Source organism: Canis lupus, chromosome 12 (assembly GCF_011100685.1).
Source record: "Canis lupus familiaris isolate Mischka breed German Shepherd chromosome 12, alternate assembly UU_Cfam_GSD_1.0, whole genome shotgun sequence".
In the NCBI taxonomy this organism is placed as follows: Eukaryota; Metazoa; Chordata; class Mammalia; order Carnivora; family Canidae; genus Canis; species Canis lupus.
In genome coordinates, this window is record NC_049233.1 from 65358842 (window position 1) to 65380982 (window position 22141).

Here is a 22141-nt window from a genome sequence, read left to right on the forward strand (position 1 = left end):
GGTTTTAATTTGATCAAAACATATTAATACTAAGTATTTAATAAACCATTTAATGTAAAAAAAAAAAAAAGAGCTGCTCTTAACCTAGCAATTAGACTTTTAGTAAGATAAACTGCAAAAAATAATGGGTCAATTGTGCAATGATGAATGAATAGTCTTGTTTATAACAATTAAACTTTGGAAACAAATTAAATGTCCATTTATATGGAACTAATTAAACAAACCATTTATAGGAGACAAAACAAACCAATACACAGCCAAATAACTAGCCAATACAGATATAAGAAGATGTACATAATAGGATAAAAATGGGATATAAAGGAATATATAGTTTGAAAAAAAAAAAAAACAATTTCTCTCCAATATGTTGTTTAGTAAAAATATTTAAAAGACTGATATTACCAGTGTTGGAGAGGCTAAAGAAAAAAGAAACTACACTCTGAAGGATGATCTGGCAATAAAGTATCAAAAACCCTGCAGAAGTACACACCCTTTTAACTATCCATTTCAAGAAACTTAGAAATAAACTAGAATTAAGCTTATAAAATATAAGGAGGGCTCTTGAGATGAGCACTGGGTGTCATACTATATGTTGGCAAACTGTATTTAAATATTTTTAAAAATAATAAAAAGTAAAATTTAAAAAGCATATAAAATATAAAAAGCTGATTACAGATACAAATAACAGAAAACACACACAGAGATGTCCATCAACATAGTAGTAGACAAATAAATTAATGGTATATTAGAGATGTCCATCAACAGAGTAGTAGACAAATAAATTAATGGTATATTAATGACGTAAAATGCCATCTAGCCAATAAAAACAGTATTTGCTGTGGAAGACTATCTACCTTGTATTGTTAAAACAAGAAAAACAGCTTTCAAAGGTATACGTATAATATAATGCTATTTTTAAAAAATAAAAGTTTATTAAAAATATAGAAATATATAGAAAAAAATATAGAAAAATATAGAAGATAAATCATCTTAATAGTGGCTATCTTTAAATGATGGAATTGAGTAATTTTTATTTTTTATACTCTCTATATCACAATTTGTTATGCTAAACAGGAACTGCTAAACGCATAAAATGAATCACACAATGCCTAACCAAAGAAAATCAGAGTGACCTATTTTCAAAGATAGAAAATGTTCCACGTTTAATTAAGCTAATTTGGTAGAAACCTACCTTATATATGTTTATTTGGAATGAGCTTCACGGATCAAGTTCCAACTCAACTACTGACCTTTATCATCCATTTAAAAAAAAATCCCCATCTCCCAAGTTCCCACCATCATGCTTTTGCTCTTGAATCTTTCTACCTAGAATTCCCATTCCCCAGATCTGCCTATCTAAGCTCTATTCATCCTTCAAGACTCACTTCAAAGCAATCCTTACCCTTGTCAAGGTGATCAATGGGTAAACCAGGGTTACAATCACAAAGAAGCAAAAACCATGATCTTTCTCCTCTAATTCACTGCAAGCTCCTTGAGCACTTGGACAGGATCTTAGGAGCTTTGACTAACCCCAGAGTAGCTTATACACAAGTGGCATTCAGATGTAAATTTCTTTCCATCTGACCAAAATAATGTTCTAATCCTAATTAAGTACCTAATACTGCAAACTGCTTTCCACACTACCTACATCCCCAAAGAGGAAAAGGATGCCCTACCTGGAAAACTCCCACTTTTACCTAGCTATCTAGGGAAAGGTAATTAACACAGGCTCTGGAACAAAACTACTTGAGGTCAAATCCCAGCTTCACAACACTTTCTTGGAATGTTGCTTTGTCCTTAACGACTCAGTTTCCAATTTTTAGAGTGGGTTTGAGAATTAAATGAGATAAAGGTATGGAAAGCACCTAGAAGGCACCTCACAGATAGTAAATAATTCCTCTTAGCTGTTCTTAGTATTTCTTACCCAAATTTCAACCCTGAGTGGGAAGCCCTGAATCTCAGGCCAGAGTTTAGCACCCTTCCTCTGCTCTATCATAGCACCCCCCTCACAGCCCTTACTAAACTCTATTATCACTACTTGTTTACTCCACCCCTTTCTCCCACAACTGTCAAGTTGCTGAACCACATCTATTTGTTAATTACAATGTATCAGTTCCTGATATAATACCTGACACATAAATAACAGGCACACAAGAACTACTTATTGAATAATGAAAATAATTTACATAGTAATTTTTAATTCAAACCCAAAGCTTGCTATATATACCCTTGATATGCTACAGAACACTTGAAAATCTAGGGATCCCTGGGTGGCGCAGTGGTTTGGCGCCTGCCTTTGGCCCAGGGCGCTATCCTGGAGACCCGGGATTGAATCCCATGTCGGGCTCCCGGTGCATGGAGACTGCTTCTCCCTCTGCCTGTGTCTCTGCCTCTCTCTCTCTCTCTCTGTGACTATCATAAATAAATCTACAAGTTAACAATTCCACATTTTGTTTTGCCCATGCCCCAAAAGGCTATAAAAGCTCAGAAAACAAAGATAAAAGTAAAATTGAAAATCACTAAAACAAGATTTAAAAGCAATCATGAGTAGAAGAGGAATCAAAACACCTAGGATATGTTATACCCCATGATAGAGACTTTACATGTTGCACCTGGCTCCCTGAGCCCAAGAATGAAGAAAGAAGTTCGTAAGAGAACCCTGGAGACTGATGACAACTGTAACAACCAGTACAACTATGCTTTAATTTCCTGAAAGTCAAAGCAAAGGTGAAAACATAATGGATTTCATCATCATGATTTATACTCAATTTTTTAAAAACATATTTAGGTCCTGTGAAAAGATAAGCATTTTTCCCTACATACAGCATCAGTGATCAACTTGTGAAGTCTTGTGTTTTTATTCTAGGCATATATTAAAGGTCATTTTGGAAGCAACTTCCAGAAATTAAAGCATTACATAATGACTGCTTAATTACAAAACAATGCTTTAAGGTTAATTAAGTAGCACAAAGGTTTTGATGTTTATCTTATCTAAATTATTCCTAGTTATCCACTTAATTCTTCCTTATTTATAAACATCCCTTACTCTGTGCTTCCATTTAAGTAAATGAGTTTACTAATCACTGAAGAGATCTTCACAGAGTTGGGTTTTTTCCTTGAAAACTGAGGTTCGCATACCCACAAATTACTGACCAAAACTCAAAAAGGAAGAGATTGGGAGGCCAAAAATATTTGTCTTGCTACCTCATAAAACTTATAATTTAAAATGAAAAGCAAAAAAATAAAAAAATAAAATAAAATGAAAAGCAAAAGCAAAGAATAAACTGTGAACATAAAACTACTCCTGTAAACACTAATTCTGCCTTTTAGTTTCACATCAATGAAGAACTCTTAACGTGAAAGCTAATAGTTCCCTCCCTTTGCAAAGAAACTAAACCAGGCAAAGTAAAACCTTACAAAGAAAAACTATTTAAACTCCTTGAAGTTACACAGATATGCTGAAAACTATCATCATCATTTAAACCAAAATTAAAAAATAAATGGTTCTACTTTTGCTAATTTCCTTTGCTCTTATCTACTGGATAGATAGATATAAGTAATTCACAAGATACAATCCTCCAATGGCAACTTTTTTACCTATCAGATTAATCTATTATCTCAAAATTGATGACTTGGGGTGAAGGCCCAAAGCCTAGGCTCTAAAGCTTACCCCAGAACCTCACAAAATCAAACAGGCCTACTCTAATTTAACAGGCTGATGATTTGTTTAATCAGATTGGCCTGCCAAAATAAAGGGCGACTAGGTCCCCACTCGAACACTTCCAACTTCAGGACCACAGTCAAGTTACTTCATCTTACTCTTAATTTTTTTTATTTGAAAAAAAAAAAATAGCAAAAATATCTACTTTGAGATAATAATAAAGTTATGAGATAACAACATATAAGCCCCTAAGCACAGCATCTGGCACATAGTATGTACTCAATAAACTTTAATTATCACTATGAAATGCAAACTTGAATTTGTCACCTCCCTACTTTTCATTTTCATAATCTTTTAAACATTTCCCCATAGTCTAAGGCAGAATTCTAATCCTGACAAGATGCACAAGTTCTTCCTTCAAGATTTGACTTCCCCTTCTCCTTTCCTCCCACGTCAGAAGTACATTCTCTCTCCTCTGAACTTCTAAATCACTGTTTATAAACTCCCAAATTCACATTTTATCCCTACTAAGACTACAATTTCTTTAAACATATGTTTTATTCATCTTTATATGCATATTTTTGTTACCTAGCAAAGAATAAGCACTAAGTACTTTTTTACTGAAACCAATTACTTACTTTACTGTAGGAATTATATTTGGCTGGGGTTTTAATAACCGTAAACGATACCACATACATCTTCCATATACTTTTCTGATATTCTTTAATCGAATTTGCTCTGTCAAAAAAATAAATAAATAGGGTGTTAAGGTAAAGCATTTTTCACAGTGAAGGCGAAACCAGTTAATACTATACTAACCATTATTATTATGCTAAAATTTTACTGGAACATAAAAGACTACCTAATCAAATAACCTTTAAGAAAAATTCACATTATAGGTTAATTTTTCTGTCACTCAGAACAAATGATCTACCTGGAAAATTTTGTTCAACTATCAGGCAATCATTTTTCATGTGAGACTTAAATAACTTCTAACTGAAAAACACAAAAAACTGACTTGAACCCAAAATATTTAGTCACATAGTAATTTCTCAGAAATTCTCTCTTCTTTTCCCTTCTGCTATAGAAGGTACAAAAGTATAAAACAAGTGAAACATGCAGCTTAGTAAAGGAAGCTAAGCAGAAATAGTATTATTCAATTATGTAAATAATTATGTTAAGTTAGAAAAACCACCCAAACCTCTGAGAAGTTAAAATAGGTTCATATAGGAATGAGAAAAGGCATTATTTTACTCATCAGGAAAAATGTGTAACTCGATTAAAAAGGAATTAAACCAAGCCAAAATATCATGTATCGTTTTACTAAACTCATTACTATCACTTGAATACAAGTTAAAAAAAATATGTTTTAAAATAAAAATGTACCTTTTTACAAAGATGGCATGCAAAAGCAAAGAAAAAGCCCCTCCCCCTAAAGCTGAAGCCTAAACAAAGGCCTGAACGCCAAGAAGGCAGTGCTAAAAAGCAACCTCAGCTACAAAAAAAAAAGGAAGATCTGCATGTCACCCACTTTCTGGTGGCCCAAGACACTCCAAAGGCAGCCCAAATATTTTCCTTGGAAGAGCAACAAGCTTGATCACTATGCCATCATCAAGCTCTCCCTGAGCAATGAGTCAGCCATGAAGAAGATAGAAGACAACAATAATTGTTGTATTCACTAAGGATGTCAAGGCCAAGAAGCACCAGATCAAACTGATTATGAAGAAGCTCTATGACACTGACAAGAGCCAAAGGTCAACACCTCGATCAGGCCTGATGGAGAAGGCATATATATGGTCCACTGGCTCCTGACTATAATGCTTTTGTTGTTGCCAAAAAACTGAAATCACCTAAACTGACTCCAGCTGGCTAATACTAAATAGAAATTTTTTCACAATACTAAAAAACTACAAAACCACACTACTTAAATGAGATTTTAGATAAGAGAACATACATTGCATACAACAGAATGTTCCAAAGCTACCATGTAAGATGTCCAACTACCCTGTTAACCACCATGCTTTGAGGAAAGCATCCACACAGGAGAGGTATGTGGCAGGAGATATCAGAACCAGGTGTGATGAAGACAGATCCACATACAGGAAGGAGTGGTGACAGAAAAGAAGACTGGCAATATGCAGGGGAACTGATCAAATAAGTTAACATACATAACAGATAACTGGAATCAGTTTTTCACAGTCAGAGAAGGGAGATACACACATGAAAAAAATAAAAAGAATGAATCCTATGGTACTGAATAGGAATTAAAGATATCTATAGGGACTAATAGATTTTCATAGAGAAATACAGATGTATTCTATACATATGTATTCACTAGCACTATTAAGTGAGCCTAGGAGCAGTGAATGAGATCAATAGCAGTCAGAACATTGGCACTTTACTGCTAGTTTCTAGGTTCTAAATACCATTCTCCACTAACAAGAACAAGGGATCCAAGTGTCTCTCCACAGACTATTACAAAAGGGAAAAGAATGATTTTACAGTGGGAAAGTATGGTAGGCTGAACAACTGACATCCAAGATGTCCACATCCTAATACCCAGAAATGGTGAATGCATTATTTTACAGAAATAGTCTTTTAACAGAAAAGACTTCACAGATCCAACAAAATTAAGATGAGATGGGGAGATGTATCCTGTTATCTGGATGAGCATAATATAATCACAGGGGTCCTTATAAGGAGGCAGGAGGACCAAAGACAAAGAAGATGATATGACAATGGGAGATGCTGGAGTGATGTCCTCTGAAGATGGAGGGAGGAGTCATAAGCCAAGGAACACATGCTGTCTCTAGAAGCTGGGAAAAGGCAAGAAAAGACTCAACTCCATAGCCTCCAGGCAGAACCAGCTCTACCAAACACCATGATTAGCCAGTGAAACGGATTTTGGACTTCCACCCCCTGAACTGTAAGAGAATAAATTTGTGTTGTAATAAGCCATTAAGGTTGTGGTAATTTGTTACATCAGCAATAGGAAACTAATACAGAAAGCCTGGCAGACATTATCTTAATCAGGTGATCAGTGAACATCAATAGCAATGGGACAAAATGCAATCACATACCATCTGACAGAATGCAATAAGAAACACACAACATCAGTTTCATAAAATTTCTGCCTAAGATATATAACCTCAATCTAATCATGAGAAAACACCAAACAACCCAAATTCAGGTTCATTCCCAAAACAATTGGCCTGTAATCTTCCAAGTCAAAAAACTGAAGATGTGTTCCAGACTAAAGAAGATTAAAGAAACATCAACTAAATGTCATGTGTGATTCTAAACTGAATTTCTGCTATAAAGAACTTCACTGAGACAAGTGACAAAATGTAAAGAGTCCGAGAATGAAATGACAGTAATGTTAACTTTTTTATTTTCCTGGATAAATTATGGACACTTTTGAATATATCACTGGTGATTTTTTAATCTATATTTCATTAAATTAAGCCTCCACAGTCTCCCATTTTCAACTATAAAACCAAGGGGAAATTTTAATAAGGTTATAAGAATAATGCTGAGGTTTCTATTAACCAGATGGCTTGACCTATTCAAAGGAATGATATTCTCCCAATGTTTCTCTTTTTTTTTTTTTTTTTTTATGATAGTCACACAGAGAGAGAGAGAGAGAGAGAGGCAGAGACATGGGCAGAGGGAGAAGCAGGCTCCATACACCGGGAGCCCGACGTGGGACTCGATCCCGGGTCTCCAGGATCGTGCCCTGGGCCAAAGGCAGGCGCCAAACTGCTACGCCACCCAGGGATCCCTCTCTCAATGTTTCTGAACAAAAAAATGTACACATGGTTTTCAGCCCCGTAATTTTGCACAATGTGTATGTGTACATTCTATGCCTCACTCTTCTGATCCAAAACTCAAATCTTAACTTTTTAGGATAATACCGAAGTCAATCAGTTAGTACTACAAGCTATGGTTTACACAGTAACACACTGGCATTTAGATTTCCTGCACAACTAAATATTCAGAGCACACATTCCAAATCTCTACAACAATGACCTCAAAGTCAAAGTAAATATCACAAGTAGAGTCCTTCCAGGCAGGGTTTTAGAAGAATCTTAGAATTAAAACAAAACAAAAGTTCATTTTTAAACTTCTAGTTTAGAGAATTACTAGTGTCATGCCTAGTAAAACTTATGTTAAGTAATACCATTAACTTATGATAGTTTTTAAAGAAATTATCCACATTTGTAGAAAAGGGGAAATTACAAAGTCATAAAACAATTCTGTGATTTTAAAAAACAATATAACATATTATGATCGCTCTCAGCAGCTGAACATAAAAGTTTTTATGTCTGTGGAAATAGTACAGGTTTGGGGGAAGGCTATTATGGTTGTGCTTCATAAGCTATATAATGTCTTTGCTAAAATAGTCACAGCCATCTGTCCGTGCCAGAATGATCTGTCAGGGTTTAGTATAACTGAGTGAACTCTTAGCACCATATTCCTAGAACCCAAAAGAGCCGAAAGAATGTTAACCGGAACTGAAGTCTTCAAACCTGTCTGCCTAAGAATTTTTAAAGAATTTTTAAAAATCATGTATCTACTTGTAGATTTCTAATACAGCATCTCAAATTTTTTATCACAAAGATGTCATTTTTGACATGAAATTGACATTTTAAAATAGTTCCATCACTTTTAAACACACCAATGAAATCTTGAAAGCCACAGCAATTTCATACCTACCATCATCCATTCACAAAACCTCATGAACAAGCCAACCCTTCATTTTACATCCCGCACATAGTTTTATCCTAATGTGATATATTTTTATCCTGACAAACCATTTCTTATAATACTGACACATTATTTCTTAAAATTAATTTTTTATTCCCTGTGACTATGAAGTTTTTCCTAACTTTTTATTTTGAAAATCTTCAAAACTTCAAAAAAGTTGAAAGAATATTACAATGGACAATATATCTCACCTATATTCACCAAATGTTAACATTTTGCAACTCCTGGCTTTTCCTCTAATTTCCTTTTCCCCACTCATTTTTTTTTTTTTAACTTCCTATAAATTGCAAGCATCAAGATGCTTCACCTCCAAATGCTTTAACACATTGTAAAAGAACATCAGGAAGTTTATCATGCTCAGGTTTGACATCTATAAGCTTTTTTTTTTAATTTTTATTTTATTTTATTTATGATAGACACACAGTGAGAGAGAGAGAGAGAGGCAGAGACACAGGCAGAGGGAGAAGCAGGCTCCATGCACCGGGAGCCCGACGTGGGATTCGATCCCGGGTCTCCAGGATCGCGCCCTGGGCCAAAGGCAGGCGCTAAACCGCTGCGCCACCCAGGGATCCCTACAAGCTTTTATATGTTAAAATTTGATGTACTTTTTTTGGTGTTACTAAGACAAGATAAATATTATAAGTTGATAAATTACTAAAATTAGAGAAAAATATCTGCTATGCTGTCACTTATAAGCTTGTAAAAACCCCATAAATCCCAAAACTTATTTTTAAAAATGAAAAGTACACTTTTGCCAACCTGACACAATTTTAGACAAAGTAGCTCTACCTTCTAATTTAAGTATATTTTGTTAAAACTCCAAGGTGAAGACTACCTTGCATCATTCAATTTATAGAAAATATACCCTATATAACCAAATTGGCAAAGGCAGCCCTCATTGTTAAATTACTTAGATAAATCAAAATCAGTCAAAGAAAGTATGGGGCAGCCCGGGTGGCTCAGCGGTTTAGCACCGCCTTCAGTTCAGGGCGTGATCCTGGAGACCTGGGATCGAGGCCCACATCGGGCTCCCTGCATGGAGCCTGCTTCTCCCCCTGCCTGTGTCTCTGCCTCTCTCTCTGTCTCTTGTGAATAAATAAATAAATAATCTAAAAAAATAAAGAAGTATGACTTCAGTTTTCAGTGCAAATAAACACATCACTATATATTTTGAAAATACCTGAGAAATTTATGAACATGCCTCAAATATAGATTACTTAAATTAATAGAGCTAAATGATATAAAGAGGACATAATTTACTTAAAAAGAAAAAGTACCACACTTCTCTTCCCAAAATTCAGTGACTGCTAAAACTACTCCTAAATCCCTGAGGGGTCCAAGAGTCAGGTTATATTCAATAATCCAAAAAGTCTAAAAAGAGAGATGCCTGAGTGGCTCAGCGGTTGGGCATCTGCCTTTGGCTCAGGGTGTGATCTCGGAGACCTGGGATTGAGTCCCGCATGGGGCTCCCTGCATGGAGCTTGCTTCTCCCTCTGCCTGTGTCTCTGCCTCGATCTCTGTCTCTCATGAATAAATAAAATCTTTAAAAAAAAAAAAAAGTCTAAAAATACATTATACATCAGTTTTCTAGATACCCAAAGTCTTTCTACAGCTAGTCGAGAATGTATTACCTCACCATCATGATAATGGCTCACTCACTGTTGGGACAATTTTGTTTTATTAATTTGAAAAAATAGTAAAACATGTTTTACTATAATAGTGCAGTCTGGGTCCCAGAATGCTTCAAAATGAGAGGCACAGAATGATAATTTGATAGTGAAAAATTAGGAATTGCTGCTCTAGGCCTACAGCTCAGAGGTAAACAATGTAGACAGGATCTCTTTTCTCTTGAAGCTTTCATCCTAGTGTGGGGGAGATGATTGACATAGCTCATATTAACAATAAAATATTAGATAGTGATATATACTTATAGCTCAGGCCTAAAGCATCCTAATCTCAAAATACACTAAGATAAACTAAAGCTTCTGTTATGATCTTAACTGGAATCTGAATGCCAAAATGTGTCATTCTCAAGGCCAAGTCTGAACCATTTGGATTTGGGACAGATAGAGGACTGACTAAACACTACTTGCCACCACCACTACACCAGTGCATATGATCACAGATTACCTAAATTGGAAAATTCAAGAAACCTGAGTTTATCTGTCACCTACACTCGAGAAGGAAACCCACGTAATTTGTTAAATACCGTACTGAAAGTAAAAAACAGAATGGGAGTATATGTATATGGAATGGTTTTAAGTGTATCCATTGTTAACCGTAGTGATCACATAGCTGACTGGGAGCCAAGGTTCAATATTGCTGCCCAGCATCTATTGCTGCCCAGCATCATGAGAGTACTGTACCACATATCACCCACCCAGAAAAAGACCAAAATTTAAAATTTGAAGCAGTTTCCACTGAATGTGTATCAATTTCACACTTTATAGTACAAAAATCATAAGTTGAACTATTATAACTCAGGACCATCTGTATGATATTTTATAGTATGTAATTTTTTAAATATACAACTAAATTTTTTCATTAAACATTTTAAGTAAGAAAGCCATCATCCATAAAAGGATACATAGGCAAGGTGGCCAAAGAACTATTTTCACCTCATTTTTTTTTTTTCACCTCATTAATAGGAGAATAGTAAGTCAAGATCTTGTCATTTCTCTGCTTAAAAACCTTCAATAGCTTCCCATTGAACTTAAAATAAAATTCGAACTTCTTACCTGCTCTGCACCCCAGCTCCCTCTCTGACTTTATCCCAGATTTCTCCTCACTCTAGCAAACTCCTTCCATTCTGGTCTTCTCTGTTCATGGAATATGCCCAACTCCTTTTTTGCCTTAAAGGCTCTTGTACACACACAACTGTTCATCTAGCCAACAGGCTTCAGGTCTCTGAAAAACTGACTTCCTTTTGTCACTCAGCTTGAAGGAACGTTTTCAGAAGACTGTCTCTGAATATTTCTCTACACGGTATATATCACTATCTAATATTTTATTGTTAACATGAACTTAATATAAACTATGTCAATCATCTCCCCCACACTAGGATGTAAGCTTCAAGAGAAAAGAAATCCCATCTACATTGTTTACCAAACACTCGACTGCCTAAACATAATGCCTGGCACATAGTAGGTGCCTAATAAATATTTGCTGACTGCATCAACTTTCTTACTTAGACCTTCCAATAACCTGGGGGATATGTATATATGTATCATACTTGGGGAAAAAAAAAAAAAAAACAGAGGCTCCAAGAGGTTAAGTAACTTGCCTAAAGTTATAAATGGTACAATGGAATAGTGAATAATCACTAAAGAACAGATAAAGGACAAGGAAAACAAAAGTGAAAATGAACTATTGGGACTACACCAAAATAAAAAGCTTTTGCACAGCAAAGAAACCAACAAAAAGGAAAGGTAACCTACTGACTAGGAGAAGACATCTGCAAATGATATGTCCAACAAGAGGTTAATATCCAAACTATAAAGGACTTGCACAACTCAACACCAAAACCGTAGTAATTCTCTTATATAAAAAAATATAGGGAGAACTTTTCATGACCTTGGATTTGCCAATGGATTCTTAAATATGACAACAAAAACACAAGCAATAAAAGATATACTGGACTTCATCAAATTAAAACCTTTTGGGGATCCCTGGGTGGCTCAGTGGTTAAGCATCTGCCTTTGGCTCAGGGGCATGATCCTGGAGTCCCGGGATTGAGTCCCACATCGGGCTCCCTGTATGGAGCCTGTTTCTCCCTCTGCCTGTGTCTCTGCCTCTCTCGGTGTCTCTCATGAATAAATAAATAAAATCTTTAAAAAAATAAAAAATAAATAAGAACTTTTGTGCATCAAAGGACACAATCAAGAAAGTGAAAAGATAATCTACAGAATGAAAGAAAATATTTTCAAACCATGTATCTAATAAGGGTTTCATATCTAGAATATATGAAGAACACCTACAAGTCAACAAAAAAAGATAAACTCAATTTAAAAATGGGCAAATTTTAAAAAATATTTTATTTAAATTCAATTTGCCAACATATAACACCTAGTGCTCATCTCATCAAGCGTCCTCCTTAGTGCTGCTCATCACCCAATTACTGGGCAAATTATTTGAATGGACATTTCTCCAAAAAAGATATACAAATGGTCAAAAGACAAATGAAGTGATACTCAACACCATTTGCCACTATGGACACGCAAATCAAAACCATCATGAAATACTACTTCACCACATCTATTACAATGGTTATAATTTTTTAAAAATCAAAAGTAAGTGTTGAAGAGGATATGCAGAAATTGGAGCCCATGTATGCTGCTGGTAGAAATGTAAATGGTGCAGCTACTATGGCAAACAGTTTGGCAGCTCCTCAAAAAGCTAAACACAGAATTATCATGACTAGCAATTCCACTCCTAGGAATATACCCAAAAGAACTGAAAATAAGGACTGAAACAGATACCTGTATGGCACTACTATGTTCACTACAGCATTATTCACAATAGACAAAAAGGGGAAACAAGCCAAGTGTTCATCAAGAGATGAATAAAAATGTAGTATATCCATACAATGGAATATTATCCAGCCATAAAAAGAATGAAGTTCTAATACATACTACAACACAGATGAATCCTGAAAAATTATGCCAAATGAAATAAGCTAGACACAAAAGAACAAATGTTGTATAATCCCACTTACATGAAATATTTAGAATAGACAAATGTATAAAGACAAAGACTTGAGAGTTTTTCAGGGGCTGGAGGAAAGAATGAGGAGTTACTGTTCAATAGAGTTCATTTGGGGTGATAAAAATGTAAACAGCACATAAATGTAATGTGCACAACACCATAAATGTAATTAATTTTATTGAACTGTTCATTCAGAATAGCTAAAACTACACATTTTATGTTATATATACTTTTCGACATAAAATTAGAAAAAAAAAAAAAGATTCCTCCTCAGTACCAACTCAAGTATGTCCCTTATCTTCCTATTGCCACCACCATTGTTCAGGCCCTCATTATTTCTTGTCTGCTTCTTAGTCTCTGTTCTTTCTCATTCTAAGAGAAGTTATTACATTAATTAAAAAATGTAAAAAAATGTAGAAAAAAGACATTCTAAAATGCCCAAAAATGACATACTGTCAACCATAACCCATATGAACTCTTCAGCTAGGAATATAAGATTCTCCATCATATGACTTAAATCAACTTTCCGGCCTTTTCTCACTTATTCACTAAATGAATTCTGCTCAACTGATCAGTACTTTGAATACGTTCCATGCTTTCCAGCCTCTGTACTTTTCCTCATATGATTTTGTTTTTATCAAAGATTTTATTTTTAAGTAATCTCTACACCCAACGTGGGGCTCAAACTCACGACCCCGAGATCAAGAGTCACATGTTCCACCAACTGGGCCAGCCAGGTGCCATGCTCATGGGATTTCTTTTTTGCACTACCACCCCCACCATTCTACCCATTAAATCTTTCTCATCCTTTAGTCAAAATACCTCTAGATCCCCACTATCATTCCCAAGTAGATGCAAATACTTTTCAAAGAAACAATGTGATGGTGAGATGGTGTAACATTTCTTATCGATAAAGCCTGGTAATAGGAAACATTCTTTAAAAGGAAGCCCAAGTATAATGTAGATTACTTGCTGTAACCTCCTTTAGTCTGAATAAAAAGTATGACTAAGGGAACAAACATCTGAGAAAACGAAAATAAGCCTATTTTTGTTTTTCAGATTCTTCCAAGATCAAGCAAGTATGCAATATGACCTTTAAGTGAAAACAACTGTACGCAATGCATTTACTAATCCAAAGCTTGTCACCACACGTACAAAGCCTAGTATGTTGTACTATAATTCATACTGCCAAGGTCACAGCTGGTTTCCTCTACTGTGTAAGCCTTAAGGGTATATAAACTACATGTTTGATACCCCTTTCTGTCAGGATAGAACACAGAGGGGAATGACTTTATTTTCAAATGACACAAACTTCTCAGATCTCTAATATCCCTTCAAGAGCTAAAGTCTTAGGAAGATTATATGCTCTAAATTAAATATGAACACTCATCAAATATATTCCTGTGAATACACAAAGCTGATTATTAGCCAGTTTTTTTTCTGTTAAAATCCACAAGAGACTGAAATAATCAACCCTACTGTAATTAGAAACCTAGATAAATCAACAGATAAGGCCAATACTTCATGTTAAATAAAAATGATCATCCCCATCCTTTTCCCTGCACTCAATCCCAAAACTGATAAAAGTAGGTTATTACTGGGCCAATCACCAAACAGCTTTTGAGAGAGGGAGAAATAAGCAAACACAGAAATAAGTGAAAATTCAAAATCTGCACTCTACTCTCTCATTCCCTCCAAGGTACTTTTATATTCCATAAATAGTCCAAGCTGTCTTAGAATTCTCTTTCTAATCTGTCCATTCCCCTACATTTCAGTGGACTAATAAACCTCTGAAATGGACTCCATCTCCATCTAGTCTTTCCCCACACCCCGTAACCACCACCTCCCACTCTCCTCTGCCAAATCATTCTCTACACAAAAGCAAAACTGATCAAATCATTACCCTACCTTAAAAACTACCAATAACTTACAAGATCAAATAGAAGCTTCCTAAAATGGCAAAACTGACCATGTCACTAACTACTTAGAAACTTCCATTGTTTACCCAAGAACTTACAAAATAAAGTAAGTTAAATCAGCCTAAAATGGTTGATTTACATTTAAGTGCATGTTAAATCTTTACCATTTATTGAACATCTCCATGCCTTTGCATATACTTTCTCCTACCTAAGGAATACACTTCCTCCATTTACCTTTTATGACCTATCTCAAATTTCCTCCTCTGCATGAAACACCCAAATCCCCAAACAGAATTATTCATTCCCTCCCATGTGTTCCCACAGCAATTTCCACTTACCATTTTAATACTTACTATAATGTGTTATATTAATTATAGGATGGCTAACAAGAGAAATTCTAGCATTAAGACAGGATTGAGGGACACCTAGATGGCTCAGTGGTTGAGCATCTGCCTTAGCTCAGGGCATGATCCTGAGGTCCTGGGATCAAGTCCCAAATCAGGCTCTCTGCAGGGAGTCTGCCCTCTCTCTCTGTGCCTCTCATGAAAAAATAAATAAAAACTTAAAAAGAAAAGAAAAGGAAATACAGATTTGAATCCAACACCCAATCTTCCAACTAAAAGCTATATGGCTTTAGGTAAGTTGGTTACCCCTCTAGGACTTAGTCTTCTCATTAATAAGATTGGAATAATATGTGAGTCTAGCTCAAAACACTACTGCAAGTGCTATCAGCACTACCCACCTTGGGGCAGCAAACATTCAAATGAACAGCAGCAGAGCTAAGATGAGGAGAATCACAATTACCTGTCTCAGGCTGGGGTGGGGCAGGGTAGGGCCTTCCCCACCAAGAGGTGGGACCATGTCTAAATTCATCCCCATAGCTGGGGTGGGGGGTGGGGGGTGGGAATACAAGGGAATGTTTCATTACCTTTGGATGATGGGATTACAAGCAATTTTTGTTCTGGTTTTGCTTTTCTGCACTGGGTATATAGAACATGCACTGAAAAATCTGATGCCTAGAAGCGGCATCTAGCACAAAGTTAATGCTCTATAAATACCTACTAAATGAAGGAACTTCTACAGTGTGTTTGGTTTTGCAAGTATGTTTATATGCATTTATTGCTTTGCTTCTCATAATAACTTCTTATGGGACATATTATTATCACACCTAAAAATAAGGCTAATCTCAGAAATTTCTAACAAAATAGGGACTAAACTAGAACTTAAAATCAAAACACGCTACTAAAGCACTAAAAGTGGATTCCTACTCACATTCCCAAGTCAGAGAGCTGAATCACTTGTGCAGTGTTTGAAAGGGGGCAAGCAAAGAATAAAGAAATGTAACTTTTTTTTAAAGTTTCAATAATCTGGGCAGACCAGTGGCTCAGCGGTTTAGCACCACCTTCAGCCCAGGGTGTGATCCTGGAGACCCGGGATCGAGTCCCACATCAGGCTCCCTGCATGGAGCCTGCTTCTCCCTCTGCCTGTGTCTCTGCCTCTCTCTCTCTCTCTCTCTCTCTCTGTCTCTAATAAATAAATAAAATCTTTTAAAAAATAAAAATAAAGTTTCAATAATCTTTTCAAACCATGGGGGGGAAAACCTGAGTACAGTATATTAATCCTCATTTTAATTCTGTAAAACAAATAACTGTGTCTATTTTACAGATGAGTAAATGAAAACAAGGAAGTTAAGTAACTTGCCTAAGACCATACTGTTAGTAAAGCAGCAGATCCAGACAGGTTTCAAAACCAGGCAGTTTTGAAAAAGTAAGATCAAGGGTAAGGTCAAACAAGTTAAAAAAAAAAAAATGTCAAGGAGTTAAAACAAAATCTTGGAAAAGGTAATGATAACATTTTATTTCAATTCAAATGATCAATAAGCCTTCACCTATGGGAACAGATAAAAGCATGCTCTTGGTTATTTGAAATTCTAATAATTACAAGCAATTTTCTCTTGTTAAATACCATTGTAAACCTCTCTTATTAACATTGTTATAACAAATATACCCGGCTTTCAACTCTAAGAATTTTACAGCACTGCTCCACAGTAAGTGCTTCTTAACTTTGTAAAACAAAAAGGCTAAGGCACATATTAAAAGAAATAGACCGTCTCCCAAAATGACAACTCCAGCAGAAAACCACTCTAAGGAAGTTCTCCTCTTTGCTAGCTACAATTTACAGTCACATAGGGACCTTTGAAAAAACCAATAACACAGCACCCACTCTGGACCAATTAAATCAGAATATCAGGGGGTGGCTAAAAGTGTTTTTAAAAGCTCCCCCAAGAGATTCTAATGTGAAGTCAGGGTTGAGAACCACTGTTTTAAGGAAATCTAAACCCTCTGTTATTACTTCATCCAGAGCTTTTGTCCATAATGGTCTGAAAAAGAATTCAGTCAACTTATTCAGCCAATTTGCAAACAGCCAGGAGGAGAGTAAGATAAATAGAACCCCTCAACTACTAAAAGGGGTATTAATTCTAAGTGCACTTAGCCCAGTATATTAGACAAAAATCAAGGCAAAAGGATTCCATTAGTGTTCTGGATAACAGTAACTTCAATTAATATATCAAATATGCCAACAACCAAGCTACTTCTATTTCTCAAACCCTAGATTTTACCATCTGTGAAATGGTGCCATGCTTTCTAATGGACTCGAGTCCAGTAATTCCAGAAGAGCGACACTGAAAGAACTAAACCTTGAAACTAAAAGACCCACATATATCAACTATTTAAAAAAATTAAACAAAGATTACTTAAACTGAACTTTAAAACTATAGAATTACTGGCAAAGAAAATCTTTTCATGCTTTCCTACAGAGAGTGTCAAGACCACCATAAGAACTCTGAACTTACATGCCTACGTTTTTATATTTGCCTACTTACAGTTTCATGGGAAAATGAAATAAAATAAGCTCCAAAATCAAATATGAAAATATCCTGTTGTGTTAATCAAAAATATTACTACAGGTCCACATGCTTTATTCAAAACAAACATGCTCTATTCAAAAATTTCAGAATTTTTAAGATTCCAAAAAGACAGTAGTGTCTCTACCTTTACAAGCCCGAGGTCTAAAACAGCACCAATAATCAAAGAACTTAATATTCCAAATTAATACGCTATATTAATGAGTTTTCTAAATGAGAAGAATAAAGACTGTAAGTAGCCTCTTAGTGATACAAATGACCAAATTATTTTTTCTGCAAACATCTGAAAAAAAAACCTTTCTTTCTCAGAGCTTCAGGTGATCCTACTAATTCTAAGATTTCTCTTTGAAATTCAAGACAGTGCAAATTGAATTTCAGAAAAAAGTCCTTATGATAAAAACATCCTTTTAATAGCACTGTAATTCTAAAGAAACAACTGAATTATGTTAGATACACAGAGTCCAAGTGGTGTCCGCCAGTGTTCACGAAAATGATTAGAAGAGCATTTAAGCGTCCACCTTCGTTTTCACAGTGCAATTGTGAGCAAGGCCAAACACACACATCAACACCTGCACATTTACTGACTAAGGCAAGCCTGAAGCAGAGAGCCAGATGTCAAGACGGAGCAAATCAACACCTTTCTATCTAGCAATGCAGAGACCACAGAGGACTTTGCAGCTAGGCTGACCAGGCTCCACCACAAAGGACAAAGTTACTTAAGCTGTCTAAACTCCAGCTTCTTCACAGAAGGGCAGAGATAACAGTAATAGTACCTACTTCATTGTGTTTTAAGAGAATTACATAAAGTGACATCTGAATGCCAAACTTAGCGTCATTATTAATTCCCTACCACTTTTCCAAAGACCACTTCTATGCTGTGACGGAGCTCATGTATCACTTGCCTGCAAGTTATCAGGCAAATTTTATAATACAAAACCCACCAAGAAAACAGGGCTTTCAAACTTCAAAAATCCAGTGTAGATTAAAATGACTAATTTCTGAAATCAGCAGCTTCTCAAAACACATTCTAACCAACCCTACCTACTCTCCTGGTACCCTTTTGTCTGCCACACGGCCAGCTGCACACACAAAGGGATAAGTGAAAATAAACCACTATACTGAAAAGTGCACTTTTAACTCAAAATAAAATGACCAGAATTTTTGGTAATAGGTTAGAGGCTTTGCAGATAAGGGAAACCATCACAGTATTAAGATCTCTTCATTTATATACGACCCCTGTCCAAAGAACCCAGACAATTCACACACTTAGGAAAAGGAGGCACAACAGTCCAGAAATCGGATTTTCGTCAACTGTCCACTGAATAAGAAAACCGGTAACTCTGGGCAGATTTTTGCACCTATTGGACATTTTTAAACTTACTATCAAACGTTCTACAAAATGGAATGCTTTGTTATTTACCTTAAATGCAACCTAATTCCATTATGTAACTCAAGAATTTTACATTTGAGCATTTGAGTCAGTCTTAAAACGTTAACAAGCTCTCAGCTGAGTCAATGCTCCCCCAGAGGGTGTATAACCTGGACAGCCTAGACTTCCACCCCACCCGGCTTCAAAGAAGATCTCTAATCAAGTTATTAGCATAACAGCGTAGCTCCTGTGATATGCCAATACCCCCCCCAAAAAAAAACCTACTGATTACTGTTAAAATAACCTATTAGGCCCCGCAGGCAGTTCCATCAGCTTTAGAGAGATCACTTACCGTATATCCTAGGACAGCGGACCATAAAATAACCCCGGGAAGGAATCTATGTTAGTTAGTTGGTGCTCTAATCCCGGGTGTTTAACGGGGGGGGGATTCAGGCCTGAAAGCAGATGGACCAGCTGGCTACCTCGCAACTACCTGCAGAGGATGAACTACCTCCAAGACTGAATCCTTCATGCTCGCACTTTTTTTTTTTTTTCCGCCATCAACAGGAAACTCCAAAGAGAAGGAAATAGAGAACAGGATCTTTTTTTTTTTTTTGCAAAGGGTTAGGATAACGGCATTGCTTCCAACCCCAACCCCACAGTGTTAGTGAGCAAAGGGAAAAGCAACAGGAGGAAAGGGCGCCGCGGGCGGGGGTGGGGTGGGGTGAGGGGGGTGAGGGGGGCAGGTGAGCCCCGCTGGGAGCCCCAAGCGCGACGGTGCCCTAAACGGGGCTGCGAGGGCAGAGGGAGCATCGGGGGCTCGCAGTGGCCGCGGGCACGTCCGGCTTCCTCCCCTCGCCAACTCTGGTCTCCCCTCCCCGACCCGCATCCTCCCCATCCCCATCTCGCTCCCTCCAGACGGGAAAACGACCTATACGATCCGAGGCAGGGAAGACAAAGAGGCAGGAGGAGGCTGCAAGGGGCGCCCGGAACAATGGGTGCGAGCGAGCGAAGCGAAACTCCTGAAAAAAGACAATGAGACGCGGGGCGGAGCGGAGCGCGGAGCCCGGAGCGCGGAGCCCGGAGCCGGGAGCGCGGAGCCGGGAGCGGAGCCCGGGGCCCGCGGCCGCCGACGCCTCTGCACCGGGCGGGCGGCTGCACCCCGACGCTGGGGGCTGGGCCGGGCGGGGGCGGCGCGGCCCACGGGCACCGGCGGGGCCTGCGCGGGGCCGCGGGCGGCGGCCGGCAGGACTCACCGGCGTTCTGGTCCCGGGGCCAGAGGTAGTAGGTGGCCGGGATCACGATGAGCCCCACGAAGGAGGTGAGGAAGTAGAAGAAGGTGTTCCCGCTGTCATCGTACTGGAACTGCTGTCCCGCCATGGCACCCCCCCCTCCGCCTCGCTCCGCTCGCCGCCGCCGCCGCCACGACCCCGCCGCTCTGCGCCCCGGCCCCCAGCGCCCCGGCCCTGTGTGGCGTAGCTCGGACGCCGCCGCCGCCGCCGCCGCCGCCTCTCCTCCCCGCCCCCACGCTACTCTCACGGACACGCCGCCGCCGCCGCCGCCGCTGCCGTCGCCACCTCTCGCGAGAAGACAGAGTTCCCGCCCCGCTCGGCTTTTCCCTCCCTCTGCCTCTCCCCAGCGCACTCGCTAAGGGAGACGTGGCGCGCGCAGCCGTGGAACTCCGCGAGGCCCCGCCCTTGACTCCGCCCCCAGGGCGCGGCCCCGCCCCCTTGCTCTTCTGTGGCTCCTCCCCCCTCCGGAGCCCCGCCCCTAGCCTTGGAGCTCCCCGGCTCTCCCCGCCCTTTCTCTTCCGCCTGCTTTCTCAGCGATCCAGCCGTGTCGGGGGGCAGGGGGGCGTATTAGGGGGTTCCGGCAAAGACCCGCGGAGCAGTGGGTGCACGCGGCTCACCTGGCTGCGCCCGGATCCGCAGCTCTTCCGAGCAGAGCTGAGGCTTCCTTGCCTCTCCCTTCTCCCATCCTTACCTCACCTTGTCCTGCCCTCTCGTTTATTTAATTCCCCTGGTCGAGATAACATTTCTTTAGGTTCCAGGTCCGTTCCTCCAGTCCCCACATTTTGAAAACGAGGGTCATTCAGAGTTGGGCGGCGCAGGGGGGTTTTGTTGGCAAAGTAATGTTTGCTACTAAAAGACTGCGGTCTGCACTGAGCCCATTTTGCAGATGGAGCTTCCCCAGGCGGACAGAGACGGTGACCTACCCATCCCAGAGGCAACACGTTGTAGACACCAGGTCACCAGTGTCTTCTTTGACCTCTATTGCTTTATATAATTTAATCGTCAGTAAAGGGATGTCTGGATGGCTCAGTGGTTGAGCGTCTGTCTGCCTTTGGCTCAGGGAGTGATCTGGGTCCGGACAGGGTTGCCGGCTTCTCTATCTCTCTGCCTCTCTCTGTGTGTCTGTCGTGAATGAATGAATGAATAAATAAATGAATAAATAAATAAATAAATAAATAAATAAATAAATAAATAAGTCTTTTAAAGAAGAATAATGATAATAGTCAGTAAACCCCTTGGAGTAAATCAATGCATGCTCCCTCTCCAGATGAGGAAATTGAGGCTTAGAGAGATCGCCTAAAGTCATGCACAGTAAAAAAAAAAAAAAAAGAAAAAAAAAAGAAAAGAAAAGAAAGAAAGAAAACAGAAAAAAAGGTCTAGGGATTCAAACCCAGATTACTCTGATGCCACAAAGCCAGTGCCCTTGGCCACCATCTCGTCGTGGGCCTCACATTGCCCTCAGAGTGGCTGGCACTTGGGAGGTGTGGGCATGGTCTGTGCTTG

At 38.4% G+C, this 22141-nt stretch overlaps 1 protein-coding gene across 1 annotated transcript in view; it reads right to left on the reverse strand.

The window, feature by feature from the left end:
• SEC63 (SEC63 homolog, protein translocation regulator) overlaps nt 1-20870 on the reverse strand; it is a 74452-nt gene extending 53582 nt beyond the window's left edge. The window contains exons 1-2 of the mRNA XM_038554873.1: nt 20603-20870; nt 4300-4399 (exon numbers count right to left, since the gene is read on the reverse strand). Coding sequence (XP_038410801.1) covers nt 4300-4399; nt 20603-20726 — 224 coding nt within the window. The 5' untranslated portion in view covers nt 20727-20870. The remainder of the gene's footprint in view (nt 1-4299; nt 4400-20602) is intronic.
• Nucleotides 20871-22141: the final 1271 nt, after the last annotated feature.